This window comes from Bombina bombina, chromosome 8 (genome assembly GCF_027579735.1).
Source record: "Bombina bombina isolate aBomBom1 chromosome 8, aBomBom1.pri, whole genome shotgun sequence".
NCBI lineage: Eukaryota > Metazoa > Chordata > Amphibia > Anura > Bombinatoridae > Bombina > Bombina bombina.
In genome coordinates this window covers 219,945,288-219,970,139 of record NC_069506.1, presented here as the reverse complement: position 1 = coordinate 219,970,139, position 24,852 = coordinate 219,945,288, and the positions used below count along the sequence as shown (strand labels likewise).

Below are 24,852 nucleotides of genomic sequence, written 5' to 3'. Positions count from 1 at the left end.
GGACAAATCTGAGTAATCCCCATTCCACTGACTTAGCATGCACAATTGCAGCGGTCTGAGGTGTAGGCGTGCAAAAGGTACTATGTCCATTGCCGCTACCATTAAGCCGATCACCTCCATGCATTGAGCTACTGACGGGTGTTGAATGGAATGAAGGACACGGCATGCATTTAGAAGCTTTGTTAACCTGTCTTCTGTCAGGTAAATCTTCATTTCTACAGAATCTATAAGAGTCCCCAAGAATGGAACTCTTGTGAGAGGAAAAAGAGAACTCTTCTTTTCGTTCACTTTCCATCCATGCGACCTTAGAAATGCCAGAACTAACTCTGTATGAGACTTGGCAGTTTGAAAGCTTGAAGCTTGTATTAGAATGTCGTCTAGATACGGAGCTACCGAAATCCCTCGCGGTCTTAGTACCGCCAGAAGGGCACCCAGAACCTTTGTGAAGATTCTTGGAGCCGTAGCCAATCCGAATGGAAGAGCTACAAACTGGTAGTGCCTGTCTAAGAAGGCAAACCTTAGGTACCGGTGATGATCTTTGTGAATCGGTATGTGAAGGTAAGCATCTTTTAAATCCACTGTGGTCATGTACTGACCCTTTTGGATCATGGGTAAGATTGTCCGAATAGTTTCCATTTTGAACGATGGAACTCTTAGGAATTTGTTTAGAATCTTTAAATCTAAGATTGGCCTGAAAGTTCCCTCTTTTTTGGGAACCACAAACAGGTTTGAGTAGAACCCTTGTCCTTGTTCCGACCGCGGAACCGGATGGATCACTCCCATTAATAACAGATCTTGTACACAGCGTAGAAACGCTTCTTTCTTTATCTGGTTTGTTGACAACCTTGACAGATGAAATCTCCCTCTTGGGGGAGATAATTTGAAGTCTAGAAGGTATCCCTGAGATATGATCTCTAGCGCCCAGGGATCCTGAACATCTCTTGCCCAGGCCTGGGCGAAGAGAGAAAGTCTGCCCCCCACTAGATCCGGTCCCGGATCGAGGGCTCTCGGTTCATGCTGTCTTTGGGGCAGCAGCAGGTTTCCTGGCCTGCTTGCCCTTGTTCCAGGACTGGTTAGGTTTCCAGCCTTGCCTGTAACGAGCAACAGCTCCCTCCTGTTTTGGTGCAGTGGAGGTTGATGCTGCTCCTGTTTTGAAATTCCGAAAGGGACGAAAATTAGACTGTCTAGCCTTAGCTTTGGCTTTGTCTTGAGGTAGGGCGTGGCCCTTACCTCCTGTAATGTCAGCGATAATTTCTTTCAAACCGGGCCCAAATAAAGACTGCCCCTTGAAAGGTATATTAAGTAATTTGGACTTAGAAGTAACATCAGCTGACCAGGATTTTAGCCACAGCGCCCTACGTGCCTGGATGGCGAATCCTGAGTTCTTAGCCGTAAGTTTGGTTAAATGTACTACGGCCTCCAAAATGAATGAATTAGCTAGTTTAAGGACTCTAAGCCTGTCCGTAATGTCGTCTAGCGTAGATGAACTAAGGTTCTCTTCCAGAGACTCAATCCAAAATGCTGCCGCAGCCGTAATCGGCGCGATACATGCAAGGGGTTGCAATATAAAACCTTGTTGAACAAACATTTTCTTAAGGTAACCCTCTAATTTTTTATCCATTGGATCTGAAAAAGCACAGCTATCCTCCACCGGGATAGTGGTACGCTTAGCTAAAGTAGAAACTGCTCCCTCCACCTTAGGGACCGTTTGCCATAAGTCCCGAGTGGTGGCGTCTATTGGAAACATCTTTCTAAATATTGGAGGGGGTGAGAACGGCACACCGGGTCTATCCCACTCCTTAGTAACAATTTCAGTTAGTCTCTTAGGTATAGGAAAAACGTCAGTACTCGCCGGTACCGCAAAGTATTTATCCAACCTACACAATTTCTCTGGTATTGCAACGGTGTTACAATCATTGAGAGCTGCTAAAACCTCCCCTAGTAATACACGGAGGTTCTCCAATTTAAATTTAAAATTTGAAATATCTGAATCCAATCTGTTTGGATCAGAACCGTCACCCACAGAATGAAGCTCTCCGTCCTCATGCTCTGCAAGCTGTGACGCAGTATCAGACATGACCCTAGTATTGTCAGCGCACTCTGTTCTCACCCCAGAGTGATCACGCTTGCCTCTTAGTTCTGGTAATTTAGACAAAACTTCAGTCATAACAGTAGCCATATCTTGTAATGTTATCTGTAATGGTCGCCCAGATGTACTAGGCGCCATAATATCACGCACCTCCCGGGCGGGAGATGCAGGTACTGCCGCGTGAGGCGAGTTAGTCGGCATAACTCTCCCCTCGCTGTTTGGTGAAATTTGTTCAAATTGTACAGATTGACTTTTATTTAAAGTAGCATCAATACAGTTAGTACATAAATTTCTATTGGGCTCCACCTTGGCATTGGAACAAATGACACAGATATCTTCCTCTGAGTCAGACATGTTTAACACACTAGCAATAAACTTGCAACTTGGTTATAATCTTTTTTAGCAAAAACGTACTGTGCCTCAAAGAGGTACTAAACGATTAAATGACAGTTGAAATAATGAACTGAAAAACAGTTATAGCATCAAACTTTAAAACAACACATACTTTTAGTAAAGGTTTGTTCCCATTAGTAAAATAACAATAATTAAATTTGACATAAAAAATTACAGAGCAACGTTTTTATTCACAGTCAATATAAAATTCTCACAGCTCTGCTGAGAGAATCTACCTCCCTCCAAAGAAGTTTGAAGACCCCTGAGATCTGTCAGAGATGAACCGGATCATGCAGGAAATATAAGAGTAGCTGACTGGAAATTTTTGATGCGTAGCAAAGAGCGCCAAAAACGGCCCCTCCCTCTCACACACAGCAGTGAAGAGAAACGAAACTGTCACAATTAAAAGCAAACAACTGCCAAGTGGAAAATAATGCCCAAATATTTATTCACTCAGTACCTCAGAAATGTAAACGATTCTACATTCCAGCAAAAACGTTTAACATGATAAATACTTATTAAAAGGATTAGTGACTTTTAACAGAGTAGTTCCGGTGAAATACCATCCCCAGAATACTGAAATGTATACATACATGTCATTATAACGGTATGGCAGGATTTTCTCATCAATTCCATTCAGAAAATAAAAACTGCTACATACCTCAATGCAGATTCATCTGCCCGCTGTCCCCTGATCTGAAGCTTTTACCTCCCTCAGATGGCCGAGAACAGCAATATGATCTTAACTACTCCGGTTAAAATCATAGTAAAAAACTCTGGTAGATTCTTCCTCAAACTCTGCCAGAGAAGTAATAACACGCTCCGGTGCTATTGTAAAATAACAAACTTTTGATTGAAGTCATAAAAACTAAGTATAATCACCATAGTCCTCTCACACATCCTATCTAGTCGTTGGGTGCAAGAGAATGACTGGGACTGACGTAGAGGGGAGGAGCTATGTGCAGCTCTGCTGGGTGAATCCTCTTGCATTTCCTGTTGGGGAGGAGTTATATCCCAGAAGTAATGATGACCCGTGGACTGATCACACATAACAGAAGAAATAAGACTTACTTACCCCAGGACACTCATCTACATGTTTGTAGAAAGCCAAACCAGTACTGAAACGAGAATCAGTAGAGGAAATGGTAAATATAAGAGTATATCGTCGATCTGAAAAGGGAGGTAAGAGATGAATCTCTACGACCGATAACAGAGAACCTTATGAAATAGACCCCGTAGAAGGAGATCACTGCATTCAATAGGCAATACTCTCCTCACATCCCTCTGACATTCACTGCACGCTGAGAGGAAAACCGGGCTCCAACTTGCTGCGGAGCGCATATCAACGTAGAATCTAGCACAAACTTACTTCACCACCTCCCTTGGAGGCAAAGTTTGTAAAACTGATTTGTGGGTGTGGTGAGGGGTGTATTTATGGGCATTTTAAGGTTTGGGAAACTTTGCCCCTCCTGGTAGGAATGTATATCCCATACGTCACTAGCTCATGGACTCTTGTTAATTACATGAAAGAAATTGCATGCTCTATCTAAATCACAACAGAAAAATTTTTTGGTTCAGTATCCCTTTAAGTGCTGTGACAAAAATATTTGAATATTAAATGGAAAAACCTTACAGAATTGCATTCTTTGTGTTCTCAATCAAATATGAAAAGCAGGTCATTTTTTAATGATGTCCTTCTCTTAATAGAAATATAGAAAATTAAATTCTGTGCTCCCCCATATGCAAACATAAATATAAAAAAATCACTGAACCATCTTAAAGGGACATATTTCGTATTACGCAGCAGAAATGTTAAAATTATTTTTAAATAAAAGGGGTTAAAGGGACAATGTACTTAGGTAAGTAGCTATTGAGAGTTTATTGTATTCCAGGCAGCTGCAGGAACACCCCTAAATGGACTGGGCTCTTCCCCCCCCCCCATTAGAAAGTTAAAAGGACATGAAATTGAAAATGTTGTATTTTATGATTCAGACAGAGCATACATTTTTTAAAAAATTTTTTCAATTTTGTTTAATTTTCTTGGTATCCTTCATTGAAGGAGCAGCAATGCACTACTGGGAGGTAGCTGAACACATCAGTAAGCCAATGAAAAGAGACATATGTGTGCATCCACCAATCAGCAGCTAGCTCAAAGCTCCTGAGCCTACCTAGGCATGCTTTTCAACAAAGGATATTAAAAGAACTAAGCAAATTAGATAACAAGTAAAAAGTTGTTTAAAACTGTATGCTCTATCTGAATCATGAAAGAAAAATGTTGGTTTTCATATCCTTTTAAGTTCAGCTGCTGCATCTTGTTTACATAGTTTTTCTATAGAGAATCTTGCAGCATTAAGATATTCAGTATAGGTGGTGAAATAGTGGCAAAGACAGCAATTTAAATGACAAAATAATGGTAAAATTCCTATTTGAAAACAATTTAATATACTCCAGCAAAATTAAACTTTCATGATTCAGGTAGGGCATGCATTTTTTTACAACATTCCACTTTACTTTAATCATCAAATTTGCTTTGTTCTCTTTGTATACTTTGTTTAAAGCTAAACCTAGCTAGGCTTATGTGCTAATTTCCTAAGCCCTTGAAGGCTGCCTCTTATCTCAGTCTATTTTGACAGTTTTTCACAGTTAGATACAGCTAGTTCATGTGTGCCATAAAGATAAAGAGTTCACTCCCGTGGAGATATTTATGAGTCAGCACTGATTGCCTAAAATGTCTGTCAAAAGAACTAAGATAAGGGGGAAGTCTGCAGAGGCTTAGATACAAGGTAATCACAGAGGTAAAAAGTATATTAATATAACTGTGTTAGTTATGCAAAACTGGGAAATGGGTAATACAGGGTTTATCTATATTTTTAAACAATAACAATTCTGGAGTAGAATATTTGTCAGTACAATGTCCCAGGGGGTAGACAAAGTTACAAATTTTATATAAAAAGTTATTTTGATTTAGTAATGAAAACAGCATCTGCACAAGCTCATCATGAGCGAAACAGGATTAAAATGGCTACTTTTACATTTACCCATCAAATAAAGCAATGAATACCCCACGGGTAAGAGTGGTTTTTACAATACTTCTGTCTACAAATTCACATGCCCCTATAATATGTGACATTTTCACATTTTAATAACTCAAAAGTACTTTATCCATTTTTATTTATTTCAGAGTTTGTAATAACTCACAGCCCAAACTAAACTGCCTTAAAGACAGTGATGGTAAATCCTAGTGTTTGTGAAACGCTAGGATTTACCATTTGAACAAATAAAGGGAACTTTCAGTCATGAAGTATAAAATACTTCATGCTGAAAGCTCCTTTATTTGTTTGCAGTGTTTCAGCATGAAGTATTTTATATTTAATGAATTAAAGGGACAGTCTACACCAGAATTTTTATTGTTTTAAAAGATAGATAATCCCTTTATTACCCATTTACCAGTTTTGCATAACCAACACAGTTATATTAATATACTTTTAACCTCTGTGATTATCTTGTATCTAAGCCTCTGCAAACTGCCCCTTTTTTCAGTTCTTTTGACAGACTTGCAGTTTAGCCAATCAGTGCCTGCTCCCAGATAACTTCTCGTGCACGAGCACAGTGTTATCTATATGAAATATGTGAACTAACACCCTCTAGTGGTGAAAAACTGTTAAAATGCAATCTGAAAGAGGTGGGCTTCAAGGTCTAAGAAATTAGCATATGAACCTCCTAGGTTAAGCTTTCAACTAAGAATACCAAGAGAACAAAGCAAAATTGGTGATAAAAGTAAATTGGAAAATTGTTTAAAATTACATGCTCTATCTGAATCATGAAAGTTTATTTTGGCCTAGACTGTCCCTTTAAAGTCCCCTTTGTTAGTTCCAATGGTAAATCCTAGTGTTTCACAAACGCTAGGATTTACCATCACTTAAAGGGAGAGTATACACTCATTTTCATATGACTGCATGTAATAGACACTACTATAAAGAATAAGATGCACAGATACTGATGTAAAAATCCAGTATAAAACTGTTTAAAAACTTACTTAGAAGCTCTCAGCTTCTGCAAAAAAAACATTTATGCAAAGAAAAAATGAGTGTATAATGTCCCTTTAAATATGCCAAATTTGTGAATCCCATTCAAAACCTCTATTACCAGTGCTTACAATACAATGCTATATAAACTTAAAGGGACACTAAACCAAAATTTTCTTTCATGATTCAGGTAGAGAATACAGTTTTAAACAACATTCAAATTTACTTCTTGTGTCTAATTTGTTAAATTTTTTAGATATCCTTTGTTGAAGAAATAGCAATGCACATGAGTGAGCCAATCACATGAGGCATCTATATGCAACCACCAATTAGTAGCTACTGAGCCTATCTAGATATGCTTTTTATCAAACAATATCAAGAGAATGAAACAAATTAGATCATAGAAGTAAATTAGAACGTTTTTTAAAATTACATGCTCTTTCTAAACCCTGAAAGAAATTTTTTTGGGTTTCATGTCCCTTTAAGTAGTTGTTGTACCCAAACATTTTCTATCATGCCTATGAAAGAGCAGTATTTATGATAAACAATTAAATATGTTTATGTCATCTAAAAGCTGTTTATGTTGAAAACAATACTGCAGTATTGGTTTGTACTTCCTACTAATCCTCACTGGCCGGTAAGCACAACTGCCTCTGCTGTATTGGTCTAGAGGAACAAGCCCCTGCAAGTGTGACACAAAATATTTATTTAGGACAGGAACCTGAGATTTAAAGGGATATGAAACCCCAAATTTTTCTTTCATGTTCCTTCCGATATTCTTCTACTATCAAATTTGCTTCATTCTCATGTTATTCTTTTTTGAAGAGATATCTAGATAGGTAGCATGCGCATGTCTGCTGCATTACATGACAGGAAATAGTGCTGCTATCTAGCGTTCTTCCTAATGTATAACATTGTTGCAAAACTGCTACCATATAGTGCTGCAGACACGTGCACACTCCTGAATTTAGCTTCCTGCTTTTCAACAAAGGATAACAAGAAAACAAAGAAAATATGATAATAGAAGTAAATAGGAACGTTGTTTTAAAATTGTATGTTCTATCTGAATCATGAAAGAAAAATTTGGGGTTTTATGTCCCTTTAAAAAAAAAAAAAAACATTTTAAAATGCCCTCATTTAGATGCAACAAAGAAAATGCTGAATACAGTGTCCCTTTAAATGAATAGTCGAATGCAAAAACAAAATGCTTTACTTCAGTAGAACTACACGAGTGTTCCGTATTAGCTATTAATTTAAACACATAGGTATAGTCCTGCTCAAGAGCAGTAACACATAGCAGATAGTGAGCCAATTAGGAGTGGGAAATACATGTAGCCACCAATCCGCAGCTACGTCCTGCTCAAGAGCTGGAACATGTAACAGCTCCTGAGCAGGACTTAAAGGGATATTAAACCCAAAAATGTTCTTTAGTGATTCAGACAGAGCATATCATTTTAAAAAAAGTTTCAAATTTACTTCCATTATCAAATGTGCTTTGTTCCTATGGTATTCTTTGTTGAAGAGATTACTAGGTAGGTGTCTGGAGCACTAAATGGTAGTGCCATATAGTGATCTTGCAAATAGATAAGATTCTTGCAGAACTGCTGCCCTATAGTGCGCCAGACACGAGCAGGCTCCTGAGCTTTTTAACTAAATATACCAAGAGAATGAAGACAAAAAAAGATATAAGTAAATGATAAAGTTGTTTAAAATCACATGCTCTATCTGAATCACAGAGGAAAATGTTTGGGTTTCATATCCCTTTAAGCTACATGCTCAAATGCTTTCCAGACTTTAAACACACAATTATCAAGAGACACCTGTGGAAAACTAACATGCCTTAAACTTTAAGGCTTAAAGGGACATAAAACCACTTTTTTTTCATGATTCAGATAGAGCATACAATTTTAAACAATTTTCTAATTTACTTCCTTTATAAAATGTGCTTAGTATATTTTGTTGAAGGAGCAGCAATGCTCTACTGGGAGCTAGCTGAACACAGGTGAACCAATGGCATAAATGTGCAGCCACCAATTACCATCTAGCTCCCAGTAGTGCAACTGCTGCTCCTGCTGCTCCCTAGGATACCAAGAGAACAAAGCAAATTTGATAGTATATCTAAGTTGAAAAGTTGCATGCTATAACTGAATCACAAAACACATTTTGGGGGTTTCATGTCCCTTTAAGTAAAATTCAAAATCCAAAGACACCAGACTGCAGTACTTTAAGTGACACTACCATTTCGGCACAAAAAAAATCTTTTTTTACAATCATCCTATTTTAAAACTAGAATAAATGCTTCTAGGATACTTATGTTCAAGCTCACCATGAAGAAGATATTATCTGCATTCTTTTTTCTTTATTTCTTTTCTTTCAAATTTCAGTGTTAGAACTGAACAGCATACCCCTTTTAGCATTCACTGTTCCCTTAATATTTAAAGGGATACTAAACCCAAATGTTGTCTTTAATTTTAGGTTCAGCACCATGGATAGCGCTTGCTTGATGGTGGCTGAGCTGACATTTAGCCACCAATAAGCAAGCATAACTCAGGTTCTGAACCAAAAATAGGTCGGCTCCTATGCTTTACATTAGTGTTTTTTAAATAAAGATAGCAAAAATTCAGAAGAAAAAATGATAATAGGAGTAAATGAGAAAGAAGCTTAAAATTGCATGCACTATCTGAATCATTAAATAAAAAAATTGGGTTTAGTGTCCCTTTAATACCCCAGCGTGGATATGTTGAAGTTAAACTAGCTGCCTTATGTGTCCTGTGCTAATAGGTTCCATGCCGTATCTCCTTTCAATTGCCTCACCAGTATAGTCACAGCCATACAAATCTCCACTTGTCTCTAAAGAAAGTATTATCTCTTTAAAAAAGCAACAGGGTTTTTTTGCATGAGTTGAGACTAAGGGCTAGATTTATTAAAGCTGAGGCGGACAGGGGCGCGTATAAGCGCCCCTGTACGCCTCAGCTCGCCTGTGGCGGGGCGAAATTACCCGCAGGTATTCACCATTGCACACGAGCGCAATTTTGCGCTTGCGTGCAATCCCGCCCCCTGCCTGTGCACAGCCAATCACGCGCAGGCAGGAGCCGTCAATCTCCTCGGTCTGACTAGACCGAGGAGATTAAAATTCGCCACATTAGTGGTGGCGAAGAGGTTAGGGAAGCGGCAGTCTGGTGACCGCTGCTTGATAAATGACGGCGAGCAAGTTCTTGTGAGAACTTGCAGCCGTAGGGCTTTAATAAATCTAGCCCATATTGTGTTGTTTGTGTGATAGACATTCTAATTACAAAATCAAGGTATACCGGAGATTTAAAGCAAACAAAACAAATAAATAAATTCTATTTTTGTAATATTTATGCTCACTTTTTTTTACTATATCTGTAATGTCACCAGCAATAGCTTCAAAATGCTTCTAAAGATGTAAACTCAGATGAATTCCAATAAATATTTAATATAATTCCTAGCAATAAAAAATCCAAGTGTCTCTTGACTACTTCGGTTTCCAAGAAAGTAATTTATTTAAAATCTATGCATGTTTATCAAGGGAGTTCTCAGCCTGTTACATGGTAAATAAGCCACTACAGTATAAAGGGGGAACCTGAAAGGAGATAGATTAGCTGACAGTATTCAGTCAATGACTATCTCTTGACATTTAAAGGGACACTGAACCCATTTTTTTTATTTCATGATTCAGATAGAGCATGCAATTTTAAGCAATTTTTTAATTTACTCCTATTATCAATTTTTCTTCATTCTCTTGCTATCTTTATTTGAAAAGCAAGAATGTAAGTTTAGAAGCGGACCATTTTTTATTCACAACCTGGGTTGTGCTTGCTGATTGGTGGCTAAATCCAATACACCAATAAACAAGTGCTGTCCAGTGTACTGAACCAAAAATGGGCTGTCTCCTTAGCTTAGATGCCTTCTTTTTCAAATAAAGATAGCAAGAGAACGAAGATAAAAGTGATAATAGGAGTAAATTAGAAAGTTGCTTAAAATTGCATGCTCTATCTGAATCATGAAAAAATGGGTTTAGTGTCCCTTTAAAGAACAGAAAGTAAGATTTAAACCTTCTTGGTTAAGACAGAGTATACAATTACGAAACAAAAACAAACCCAGTTTAGTTATTCTATAGCTTTTATTTTATTCTCTTGTTATCTATTGTTAAAGAACATACATAGGAAGGCTGAGGAGCATGCTTGTGTCTTATGTTCTTTATGTCAGCAGCGTTTCCAACAATGTTTGCAACATTATTATACATTGTTGCAAAAACGTCTGCCATACAGTGCTCTATACACATGCACTCTCCTGAGCCTACATAGGTATGTTCTTTAACAAAGGACACTGCATGAAGTTAAAATGATAACAGAAGTAAATTGTGTGCTCTATTTGAACCATGAAATTGTAATTTTCACTGTAATGTCCCTTTAAATTCTAAATCACTATTTTTTTTTATCTGTTTATTGTACATTTTTAAATTGACATAAAATGAATAGCTTTCTAAACGTTCATCTGCCTTCTTTCTCCTTGCAGAACTGAACAAACTAGTTCTCTGCTCTCACACCATATTGTCTTAGCGCTAGTAGGCAACGCAAGGAACCACTGGGTTTCTTCTGCCTGCAAATAAACTTCACCAGACTGGAATCACCAGGAAAGGAAGCCCAGTACTGAGCACTGTAGTGCTGTTAGAAATACTGCTAACCTCGCAGCCAAACCAGCATCTGAGTGCTGATAAGAAATTATCAATATTTAAAACTGTTTCTGAATATATGGCCCTATTTCAGCTTTACCATATTTTTAGGTGACCATTTAAAGGAATACTACTGTAAAAGTTACATTTGCATGATTCAGATAGAGTATGAAATTTAAAAAACTTTCTAATTTACTTTCATTATCAAATTGTGCAGTCTTTTTACATGCACACTTTCTGAGGCACCAGCTCCTACTGAGCATGTGCAAGAGTTCACATAATATACATATAAGCATTTTGTGATTGGCTGATGGCTGTCACATGATACAAAGGATAGGAAATGTAAGCACATTTTGAAAATTTGTCAGAAAACTTAGTCCTTTTGCTTGTTATTATGCATTTGTTGATTAGGCAATTCTACTGTATTTTTTCATTCTCATGATTTAGATAGAACACATCATTCAATTTACTTCTGTTATCTATTATGTTTCATTCTCTTGTTATCCTTAGTTAAAAAATCATACCTAGGCAGGCTCAAGAGCTGCTGATTGATGGGTGCACATATATGCCTCATATAATTGGCTCAGCTAGCTCCCAGGAGTGCATTGCTCCTTCTTTAGCAAAGGATACCAAGAGAATGTAGAACAGTATATAATAGAGGTAAAATGAAGTTGTTTAAAATTGTATTCTCTATCTGACTCATGTTATACATATATTCATATACATATATTCTGTAAATCTTGCACATGCTCAGTAGTAGCTGGTGCCTCAGTAAGTGAGCATTAAAAAAGACTGTGCACATTTAGCTAATGAAAGTGAATTAGAAAGTTGTTTTTATCTATCTATGAAAGTTTAATTATAACTTTAGTGTAGCTTTAAATGTTTCACTATGTTTTTGTCTTGTTTATTGGGCCCTATGTTACAATAAATCATGGGTAGATTTTACATAAATACAATTTCTTTCAAAAAAATATATTTTATTTTTCCATTGCATGTGAATATTTACATTGTTTAATAAACACTCCTTTACAATAACAAACAATATTCTTGGAAAACATTCTAAAATAACTGCTTATGGCAGCTCCAACTAGTAGAATAAATATAAATGTCTTAAAAATCAAGTCACTTCTATGTTCGCCCCTGTGTGATATTTTACAGCCCACACCATTTACTGAAAACATTGATGTATCCTCTAACAAAAGAGGTTAATCTATGTTAGAATGGATATCACTTAAAGGGACAGTGTACTGTCAAATGTTCTCCCTTTTAATGTGTTCTTAATGATCCATTTTTCCTTCTGGAGGGTGTTACATTATTTACAATTGGCCAATTTATCTTTATTTTGACATTTGAAATGACTGCTTTTGCTTTTTGAAACCACCACCTATACTGACATTTTCTAAGAATGCAGTAATGAGTATACAATATTAGTTGTAATCATCCATCCAGGGGGGTACTAAAGTACTAAATACTAAAATGGGCCTTATGATCAAAAACTCACCAGCATAGTGAGAAACTATGCAAAATCTTTGGGAGTTTTTTTCACATTTTATTGTAATGTATGTATCTCTCCACATAAACAACCCTGTCTACACAGATAATCAACTCACAAGGCAAAATTGCCTTTATAAAATGATCAGTACTCACAAGACTTTATCTAGATCATCTCGCCAGAGTGGAGAACTTTAGGTCATTGGACCCTAAGGATTGGACTTTGAACATACAGAAAGAGATATGATAAGGAACCCTTTTGTGTTTATAGACTGATATGATAAGGAGGTTTTCCCTCCCTCCAAGCTCAGCCCATTTTAATGGGTTGTGGCTTCTAAGAGTAAACATGACTATTTCACATGCAAAATAAACATAAAGGAGCATTTTTCTATATATTTTCTAATCTGAAGCTGGTAGAGCAAGTCCCTGGAAATACATTAAGGCAAAATCAATTTTACAGTACACTGTCCATTTAAAGGAATATTAAAGGTCTATTTCTTTGTTGCATTTACTAGAGGATAATATCTATATATTTTTTTATGCTTATGGAGGTCCATCCATGACTACCGATAGAGATCTATTAGCTAATAGGCAAATGATTCTCAAGTAAGTTGTGCACAAACATGAATTTTCTGTTAGTTTTGATAACAGTTCAAATTGCTTTTTCATGCAAAAATATTTTAATAGATGTCTTTTTTAGTTTAATATCACTTTAAATGGACATGAAACTTTAACTTTTTTTCTTTCATGATCCATATAGAGCATACAATTTTAACCAAATTTCCATAATATTTATTTTATCAAATTGTCTTCATTCTCTTGGTATCCTTTGTTGAAGGAGGATCAATGCACTAATGGGAGCATGCTAAACACAGTTTAACTAATGACAGGAGGCATATATTGGTATCCTTTGTTGAAGGAGGGGCAATGCACTAATGGGATTATGCTAAACACAGTTTAACTAATGACAGGAGGCATATATTGGTATCCTTTGTTGAAGGAGGGGCAATGCACTAATGGAAGCATGCTAAACACAGTTTAACTAATGACAGGAGGCATATATTGGTATCCTTTGTTGAAGGAGGGGCAATGCACTAATGGGATTATGCTAAACACAGTTTAACCAATGACAGGAGGCATATATTGGTATCCTTTGTTGAAGGAGGAGCAATGCACTAATGGGAGCATGCTAAACACAGTTTAACCAATGACAGGAGGCATATATTTGCAGCCACCAATCAGCAGCTAGCTCTCAGTAGTGCACTGCTGCTCCTTAACCTATCTAGGTATAGTTTTCAAAACATATATCAAGAGAACAAAGCAAATTTGATCATTGAAGTAAATTAGAAAGTTGTTTAAAACTGCATGTCCTATCTAGGGTTGCCACCTCAGCCATGTTTTCCTGGACACTTATGAGTTATACATGATGCAGAGTTTGCTGGTAGGAATATGAATTTCAAGCATAGAAAGCAGACAAATAGGGACACTGAACAGCACTATTCATGTTCCTCCCTGCAAACCCTGCAGCATGTATAACTCATAAGTGTCCAGGAAAACATGGCCGAGGTGGCAACCCTAGTCCTATCTGAATCAAGAACATTTAACTTTGACTTTACTGGCACTTTAAATGGAAACACAAATGATCCCCTCTTTTGAAAGAGGAGTGTCTCATCTTTCAAATCACAAACGTGATAGTTCTATAATAATCAAGTAATTGCCATAATAATTGTGATTTTACTCTTTCTCTGCAAATGGTAATTGTTGGCATTGGTGATTTATAATGATCAGGGGTGCAATACTATTGGTGCAGCAGGTGCAGTGGCAACAGGGCCCAAGAGTTGAGGGGGGACATGGTAGCCAGTCTATACACAGGTGTGTGCAGAATGTGTTCAATCCTAATGCAGGGGAGCCTTTTATTAGTGCAGGTTGCAGGTTTATCTATCCTCCATATACAGAGTAGCATGTCTATTATTACTATTACTTACTAATGAGTTCCCTTTTAGGGGACCCCAAAACATTTTTTTGCATCAGGGCCCTTTATAGAGTAGGTCCGCTACTGATAAGGATTTTACATTTTTGGAGTTTGAAGAGATTTCAGCCTAGTCTCACAGTCAAAATTTTAGCCAAGTGATCGTTGTAATCAAGACTGAGAAACATTTAAAATGTTGCTTATGTACAGCACTGCATTTCAATTTTTCCTAGAAGGATTTTATAATAGACATATCTTTGCAAATGTTGTTCCAAAAAAATAGAATAAATTGTAATAATTCTTACTATACATGTGAAACCACTTTGTATATGAGAGCAGGACACATCCGTACAAATACCCATTTCATATGTGCTTTGAAAAGCTGTGATGTGCAGCTCATGGAACACGCAAGAGAAAGCAATACATGTGTATGCAAGATGTCAACATATGAAGAACACAGGCAAAGCAAACCCCATGAATGTGTATTGTCAGAAATTACTACAGGCAAATATACTTCTACTGTACTCTAGCACAGTCTAAATACACAGCTCACATACACTATGACTCTTAAAGGGATAAGCTAGTCAAAATTAAACTTTCATAATTCAGAGAGGGCATGTCATTTAAAACAACTTTCCAATTTACTTTTATCATCAAATTTGCATTGTTCTCTTGATAATTTTAATTGAAAGCGAAACCTAGGTAGGCTCATATGCTAATTCCTAAGCCCTTGAAAGCCACCTCTTATCTGAATGCATTTGAAAGTTTTTCACAGATGGCGTTAGTTGATGTGTGCCATATAGATAACATTGTGCTCATGACCGTGGAGTTACTTATGAGAGGGCACTGATTGGCTAAAAATGCAAGTCTGTCAAAAGAACTGATATAAGAGGGCAGTCTGCAGAGGCTTAGATACAAGGTAATAAAATAGGTAAAAAGTATATTAATATAACCGTGTTGGTTATGCAAAGGGAATGGGTAATAAAGGGACTATCTATCTTTTTTAATAATACAAATTCTGGAGTAGACCGTCCCTTTAATTACAGCTTATCGGTGCTAAATGTACACCTGAATTTCAGCTAAATATACATAAACACCTAATGAACTACATATATAAAATATAAAGATTATAAACAACCCAACTTCTTCACTAAATTTACACTTACAATTTAATACTTTTATGCAAATATTTATTGATCATTTCTAAATTATGTGCAGTAATTAATGATCTTACTGTTAAAATGTATCATTAAAGATACAACAGAATATGAAATTGCCGTATAAAACATCATATGTACCACTATTACATTAAATATACATAACCAGTTATACAACATACTGATAATATATATCACTCTATATATCAGAGAGAATATACACAGCTTATTTACAACATTCACTATATAAATAATTAAAGCAGAGAATGCACAAGTATATAAATGTATTATGTAACTGTTCTATCTTACATTCTATCTAGGCTTTCCTACCCAAGGCCTAGGTGTCACAATGAGGCCTTTCGTTATTTGTATCTGGCACCCCCATCTTTAATTACCACACAACTCTACCTCTCCTCATTTGCAACAACGTGTCTTCATTTTCATTTCAATTCCACAACTTCCTTATTCTTGTAATCTCTATGTGGAGTATGTGTCTCAGTGTATGTGTGTATATCGGCACATCATTTGTGCTAATATCAATTCTAAAAGGTGTTCACTGTCCCTGTGAGTGACAACTCTGTTTTAGATAGTAACGTCAACAGAAAAAGGCTCTCATTCCATGTTACTGCAAATATGTACTAGACTTTGTAATCCTATATATACATGTGTAATACTTTATGAACTACATAAAGAATAGTAACATATGGAATAATATACCCCAACTGTGCAGAATAAAGATATGGCAAATTACCCTGGAGTTCATTGGCTATATAAATGCAGGAGGCCTCAAACTGAGTGTCAGAAAGCTGATCTGTAACCTGTAATGAATACTTGCTGATTGATTTTCCTGGGACAGTCCTGTTTTTAGCCTCCTGTCCCATGGTATAATTGTTAGTTGAGTAAAGAACCTGCCCCCAGGTGTGGGCTGGGCATGGATGTCAGAAGTGGGTATAAGACATGAGGTCTTTGTAGGCCTTATGTATATATGTTTGGATATTGTAACATTTGAGTCTCGAATAATAAAATAATATATCTAATTTGGTGAAGTGACATCTAGACTGAATAATACAATACTAAATATTTTGTGCATATTGTTGCAATTTGGAAAACTGTTAGTGAACATGGTCAATACTCATGTGAAAGCTTACATGATTGCTCTGCTTCAAAGTATCCCTGAATTTTTTTCCCAATGTTGTCATTTATTGTAATGTCTGTAATTAGGAGTAAATGGATTTAGTTTATTCTTGACCATCCACTAGATACAAAATGAAAATATTATATATAAATATATCATATTTAATAATTATTTTGACATATTAAAAGTAATTGTATAATTATATATTGTATAAATATGTTGTACATTTTAAAAGAGTATTTCTAAAATTGTTTTAGGCATACACGGGGAATATGTTTATTTAAGGTATTATTGCACAACATTTCATATAATAAGCTTACTATGACACAACTGCTCTATATTAATTTTATTAAGTGCTATAATTTATAAGTGTATTGCATTACTCTGTATAAACCAACATCTTCTAATGTAATTATATCTGTAGGTTATCAATAAAATATAAACATATTATTAATTTGTTATGGCAATTACAGAAAGCTAACATGCTCAGTAATATAACTATTAACATACATAAAATCTATACATGAATATTTAGCACTGAATTTAAAGAATTTACACTCAGCTATGTTACACAAAATACCAGGGTATTTCAACCAGTTAATATTTATTCAAACTACAGCTGGTGTGAATGATATTTATTAATGGCCACTAAATTTGCATGAAACAAGCATAAATATCACCACACTTATAGCTGCTGTGAACAGCGAACCCACAGCCAATATACATTTATATTCAAAGTAATACTGCAGGTTATGTCTTAGATTATTTGTCTGAATGGACAAATTTCCAGATGTATTCACACAGCAGCTGCTGGGGGAAAAAAAATGAATTCATCCCGTATCAATGTGTGCGGCACCTGACATATAAACATTAATACTCATGGGGGAAAAATATCAAAACAAATTATACCAAGAAGTGTAAAATATTTGAAAATGAAGTGCAATATTTGCTGCATCCTTTTGAGACTCCATATATTAAAGATGTAAGTGTTCTTATCTATTACTTATAAAGAAGAATATTAGCTATGAAATGTCCAATCTATAGTGCCTGTAATCTTCAGATTACACTAGGAGAAATTCTCTTAAAATATTGTACCAAGGGTCTGTACATCTGCTCCCTTTATATACTAATTGAAAAGCTTGCATCAGTACGCATCTGTTTGATTAGCCAGTAGGCTTTATCTGCTTTAGAGACAACCTCATACATTTTAAGAAGGCTCAACACTAGCATAAGCTGCTGCCCTATGATCAGAATGTTTCTATTTTCTACCCCAAAAAACTGTGTATAATGTCCTGTTAATATTCATTTCTCTACACTGATACAGCACATTATGTTTTAGGGAATTGTTTCTCAGCTCAAGACTGCAGGTACCTTTAAGAGGCCACATTTAAAAAAGAAAAAAAAAATCCACTCTTGTGCACAGGTGGGTAAATCCCAGCAGCTGATATACAAAGATGGTGCAACTAATTAATATACATAATAATAAGCTAAATGTCTGCTCTCTTATTGAAACAGAACCAGAATTGAGAAATACTGTTTTAGGGGACACTTTATGCGCTGTCCATTTTTTTGCTTACGCCTCTAAAAGGGAGTTATGATCATACCATGACAGGGTTTATCGTGTTTTAATAGCTGTTTATGTAAATATGAAGAAAAAATAATATAATGTTATACCTATTGATCACATATGAATTGGTATTTTTACCACCAGTCCCAAACTATCCGTGATCATTAGGAATTTAATACTGGCGCTTTCGCTATTTGAAATTATTAAAAATGTACATAATTTAGATTTCCTTCTTTTTTTCACAAGATATACCTAAAATAGGGTTAAAACAAATTAGCAGTATTAAAACAGTAACAATACATTACCAAATTTGGCAAACATTGTATTGTATGCAAACTAAGCCTTCATTATGCTGGCTAATAAGATGCAGGTAAGTAAGAAAGGTGACAAAGATAATGTTAATAACACTAAACTCAACACAAAAATTCAATATAATACATTAAACTTAAACTACCATTTTAACTTATAACTTACAAACTTGCATATTTAAAGATTAAAACAATATTACAGCAAAAATTTGTTATTTTCCGCCAAAATTTCTTATTGCTATTACTGGGCATTTTGTAAAACAGCTTTTGAAATTTTACACTATATTGAACCGTGATGGAAAATGTTCCTAAATGTTTTTGCAATTATGACTACCAAAAATTGCTTGTTTATAAATGTGTTCTGCGGTGCTTTAGAAATACGTCGGACTTATTTACAGAATGGGGATGTGTAGGTATTTTAAGAGGGATTTTTCTACGCAAATTGATAAATTTAGGGATTTATCCCTAAAGCGTGCCTTTTTTACTTTATATATGCACAAACAGCACTTTGTTAAGGTACTATAGTGTATATAATAAAGTAAACATGGCAAAGTACAAATAAGATCATTTAAATGCTAAAAATCTATCACTAAGAGTTTACAATGTAAAATTACCTATGTTTAATTTCTGAGGAAAAACATTTGTTTGTTTCCATCAATACAGTTCAATTTTATCTTTTATATACATGTATATTTCTCCACCCCTGGCTCAGCAAATCTCTGTCCAGTGTACAAACTGACCGCCATCTTTATCCTCGGTATCTCAAAATTAAATACAAGAAAAATGCATTGTTGAATAGGCAAACTTTCAGCTATGTAATGAAGTCTATAAAGCAAAAAAACAAAGATTCTATTTACTACAGAAAAGCCTGACTTTAACCAGTATTAGAATGGTGTTTTCATAAGATCTGTCTTCCATAGCTGCTGGATCCCATTAATGAGGAGGCCGGATCCAACAAGGTTGTCAATATCAAAAGTAATTAGTCCATTAAAATGCCATCACAAGATGTGCACGTGGTAATACAAAGCCTTTTACCATCCATTTTCTACAGTTTTCCAAAATATAAGGATCACAGCTATGGACAAGTACAAGGGCAAGTATAAACACACACACACACACACACACATATATATATATATATATATATATATATATATATATATATATATAAATACATATATATATATATATATATATATATATATATATATATATATATATGTATGTGTGTGTGTGTGTGTGTGTGTGTGTGTGTGTGTGTGTGTGTGTGTGTGTGTGTGTGTGTGTGTGAGAGAGAGAGATATTTTTTTCTTTCTTAATAATCTAGTTGTGGCATTTATACTTAGAGGTTTACAGGCCTATGTAAAAACAAAAAGCATCAGAAAACTACATTACATGCATTAAATGTCATATAGAATAAGTGCAAAACTAAGCTCAAACACACAAAGAACACACATACATCTTACAGTTTACATTTATAACTCATGCACAACTAAATATTGCATCGTACGTTCACCAAAAATACATTGAAGAATAAAGGAGATTTGGAGAAAAAAATCATATTTGTATATATATATATATATATTTTTTTTACTCACATAATGGAAACTTATACACTACACATACATGCACATATACAGTATAAACTTTTTTTATCGTATGACTATTTAAATGCATAAAGAGTTTGTAGACATATAAGTACAACACATCATATACTGTTCCCAAACAATAGCACAGAGTACCTTTTCCTTTCACTATTTACTTTTCTGAAAGCACAATATAATATTATTAAGAATTTTACAGTATTCTATGTTCCTCGATTTCTGATTTACTTCCAAAAGTGGGAATTTGAAAATTAATCATCTGGGCCAAGCCCAGAGGGCTTTTTGTGCACCTGTGCCCTGAAATATTTCATAATAGGAGAGATTCCATTTGAAAGACACAGGGAAACTGACAAAACAAAGCAAGAAAACATCTTCCCAACGATGTATCCCTGTCCTGTGAGTAGTACAGGATATTATTGTAGGTTACACAAAAAGTAACTGCTATTTTAAATTTTAAGGTGTACAATAATTCAACCAATAAAGGAGAGTTAAAAAAATGTTTTAAAAAGTAACCTACGTACATTTAATTGACTTGTAAGGGTTAAAAGTATCCCCTTTTGTCACTAAACGTGGTACTATTTCAACCAATGCATCTTTTAAACCAAATTCCATTCTGTGCTTTCCTCTCTTGTCCTCCTACCCATGTCTCTCCCAATTACGTTAATAAGCCTTAATTATTCTAACAGCCTGGGACTCCCACATCTGTAGAGGGGGAGACATTTTCTAGCTAACTACTATTTCTAAATAATATTTTAAGGGGTCATAGTAAAAGGAAAGGCCCTAAAACAGATAAGGGTGGGTGTTCAATTTTCGGGATACCCCCCTGAAATATTTCTTTTAATTTCTAAACATCCCAGTGTCTCTAAATCGGAGCTCTCCTTTTTCCCTCTCCCTCTCCCTCTCTCTTTTTTTTTCCCTGTCTATCGACCAGAAGAGCTGAATCCGCTGCCTCTGACAGCCAGAGATCAATACAAACATGAATAAAAGGCAGCAGCAGGGTTTGGCAGCGAGGCACACTCTGCTTGCCTCTCCTGCTCGCTAGCACTGGACCGCACCGATGTAGCTTACCGTCAGCACCTGCCAGAGACAGAGGCGACTTAAAGGGCCATGTGTGTTCAGAGCCGGCTCGCTGAAACAGAAAGGGGACGGAGAGCGGAACAAACATAGCAGCGTGCAGGCAGCTTTCATAACCCGATGAATTAGGCCAGGGTGCGCTGTGCGATGCACGAGTGAGGGAGGGTGTGTGAGTGTATGTGAGTGAGAGAGGAGGGGGGAGAAATGATGGAGAGAAGAGATTCAGGCAAAAAAAAATCTCTGTTGGTCTATGTGTAGTGCAGGAAGAGGTGAGCAAGTGAGTGAGTGAGTGTGTGTATGTTGTCAGCTACACAACCACAAATAGATTGTGCTTAGGGGGTAATAGTGTGAGTGTGCAAAGTGTGTGGGGGTCAGAATTACAAGCACAGCATCATCCTGGGGAGGGATGCTCTGCAGGTTACAGATGTCTTCTCCACCTCTCGGATATTCATTCACCGGCTAAAGTCTTTTTTGTAGGGTTTTCTTTCTTTCTCCTCCTCTCTCTGGAGCCGGTTAATTTTACAATATGGCCCCCACGCATCCAAGGCCCCCCCTGCACAGCAGCACACACTGGCTGCGAGTCCTGGCTATTCCATCTTACACTTCACAATATCTCCTCCTCTCTCCCCCTTTCACTCCCTCCCTTCTTCCTTGTCTGATGACAGCTGTATAAGCGACCCCTTCGTCCCTCACAGACCTCCCCCCCCTTATGCTTAGGATCACCCCTCCTATACTGGCCACCTCTCACTCCCCCTTATCCCCCTCCACTCTGTCCACTGTTCCCCCCCCCCCCCTTCCCTGAGGTCCATTCCATGCACACAAAAGGAATTATTTCCCTTGGAATAATGGAGATTTCCAGGAGGGAGCAGGGACAGAGCACAGGCTAAATGGAGGGGCTCCTCCCCCATCCTCTGGACACCCCTTCTGTGCCAGAGAGGGTGAGAATTATTGGGATACACACCCATGAAGTGGCACTGAAGATGTTAATATAACCACTCCTACAAACAAACACAAACATGGTGTAAGGTGACAGGTGAAACTCATGGGGGTCTCACACTATGCCTTCTTTTCTCACATTGACTCACACTAGGTACTGCTGTCTCACATAGTTCCCTGCTGTCTCATACTGTCAGTCACTGTCCCCTGCTGTCACGCATTGTCCCCTGTCATCCCACACTGTCATGCACTGTCTCATATTGTCACACATTGTCCCCTGCTGTCTCATACTCATTTTTTCCTACTTTGCACTTTTTGTTCTACTTATACTCTGTATCATAATCTTTCCTTGTACCTCCCTTGCTAGTTCCCTTTCCGTGCACCTGTCTTGTTCTGGGATGTCAGCTTAGTTTCCTCTCCCCTGCTTTTCTCACCACTTCTTATCTTTGCTCTCTTACTTTCTCTCCTCATCTGATAGCATTGCTTTTACAAATTCTGTTTTATCCTTTATTTCCCCTCTCACCAGTTAGCAACTCTCTATTCTTACTTATTCTGTAACCTGCTTTCCCTGACTTCTGTTTCCCTTAGGTGAATCTCATTTTTTCATTTCATCACTTTATATTTTCTCAATTCCTAATACATTTATCACTCTCTTCATGAGTATTGTTCTCTTTCTTCCTTATTATCTTGACCTAATCTCATCTTGGTTTCAGGAACTTGTTTCCTTATCAACAACTACATTTTTAGACATAATATTTCCCTATTTTTCTTTTTTAAGCATCTTACTCTGCTTTTTTATAATTCCCACAAAGCTCTCCTCATCATTGTCAGTATCTATCTCTCTATCATATAGCATCTATCTATCTATCTATCTATCTATCTATCTATCTATCTATCTATCTATCTATCTATCTATATCTATCTATATATCTATATATCTATCTATATATCTATATCTATCTATATCTATCTATATCTATCTATATATATATATATATCTATATCTATCTATCTATCTATATCTATCTATATCTATCTATCCATCTATATATCTATCTATCTATTGTGTATGCCTTTCTCTCTGTTTCTCTAACTATCACATATATATATGCTTCAAAAATGTCTCCCATTTCTTACCATACTTCTAATATCCGATTTATCATAGTTTCACAAGTTCTCAAAAGCAGTCTTTCTACATCTTTCTATATAATTTACCTCTGTTTTTATTTCTAGTCCTCTTTTCTCAGTCTCTGGCTGTGTTGCTTTTTACTTTCAACTTTCCTAGCTCACTCTCCTCTTTCTACTTAATCATACCTTCTTTTTTTTTTAGCCTGCCTTATACACTTCCCTACTATATCTCTGCCTTTGTCCTTCTTTTCATCTTTTTCACATCTATATCTTTCTTATTTTTATCCTCAGATTCTGCCTTTTTCTGCCTTATATTCCTGGTTTTCTCTCATTAGCTCTCCTTCGCTTTTCTCTCCTGCCTCGTTCCCTCGCTCCGCTCCTCAGCGTGCAGGGACGGGAGTTAATTCATTACAAACTACATTTGAGTTGCTAAAAAGAAAATCAATTCTTTCATCGAGCGGCTGGGATGGAGTGATTGAGGGGGCGCAAGGGGGGGGGGAACCTGGGGGTACTGGCATGGAAGGAGTTAAAGGGACCTCAGCACATCTGACATTCTGTGTCACAAAATGATGGAAGCCGCATGGATCGATACTGCATCCCCTCCCCCCAGACATGGCTCTCTGCTTCTCTTTTACCCTTTGCCTCTCTTTCCATATCTCTATTTCTCATTTTTTTGGTTTACCTGTTTGTGTCTAGACCCTTTTCTTTCAAATTTTATGTTTATTTTTCATTTTTTATCATCCTCCTTTTCTTTCTATCTGTTGCTCTCTTTCTCTGCTTCTTTTGCATAACCAAAACACTCTCCTCTTCTCAAATACTCTTTTATTACTCTTTTTTGTCTATCTCTGTGTTTCTTTTCTTTAAGTATCTATATGTTTCTTTAGCTGTTGCACCATTACTCAACCTTTCTGCAGCTTCTTACCTGTTTGTCTCACTATCTACTTCTCCTTTCCCACCTGACTTCTTCCTTAACACCTCCTTTCTATGCTTTAATATCAATATAAGCTATATCCCAAGTGATTGTATCTTATTAATTTATATTCTTCTTCTACCACCAACTTGTTTACTTACATATACATATATACCTCTTTCTCAATCTATTTCCTTATCCCTTTTAAGTCTTTTATTCTTTTACCCACCCACATTTTATTTTTCTTATTTTTTTCTTTTTTTCCTCTCTGCACTCTGACTTCTATTTCAGTTCTCTCTTCCTCTCATTTTCTCTCCTTTTCTTGGAACTCACTCCTTTGAAATACACTCCAGCTTTCAGCACAACCCAA

General features: G+C 36.3%; 1 protein-coding gene across 1 annotated transcript in view; it reads right to left on the bottom strand.

The window, feature by feature from the left end:
- POU2F2 (POU class 2 homeobox 2) overlaps positions 1-21,599 on the bottom strand; it is a 168,341-nt gene extending 146,742 nt beyond the window's left edge. Inside the window, exon 1 of the mRNA XM_053689993.1 lies at positions 21,503-21,599. Coding sequence (XP_053545968.1) covers positions 21,503-21,599 — 97 coding nt within the window. The remainder of the gene's footprint in view (positions 1-21,502) is intronic.
- Positions 21,600-24,852: the final 3,253 nt, after the last annotated feature.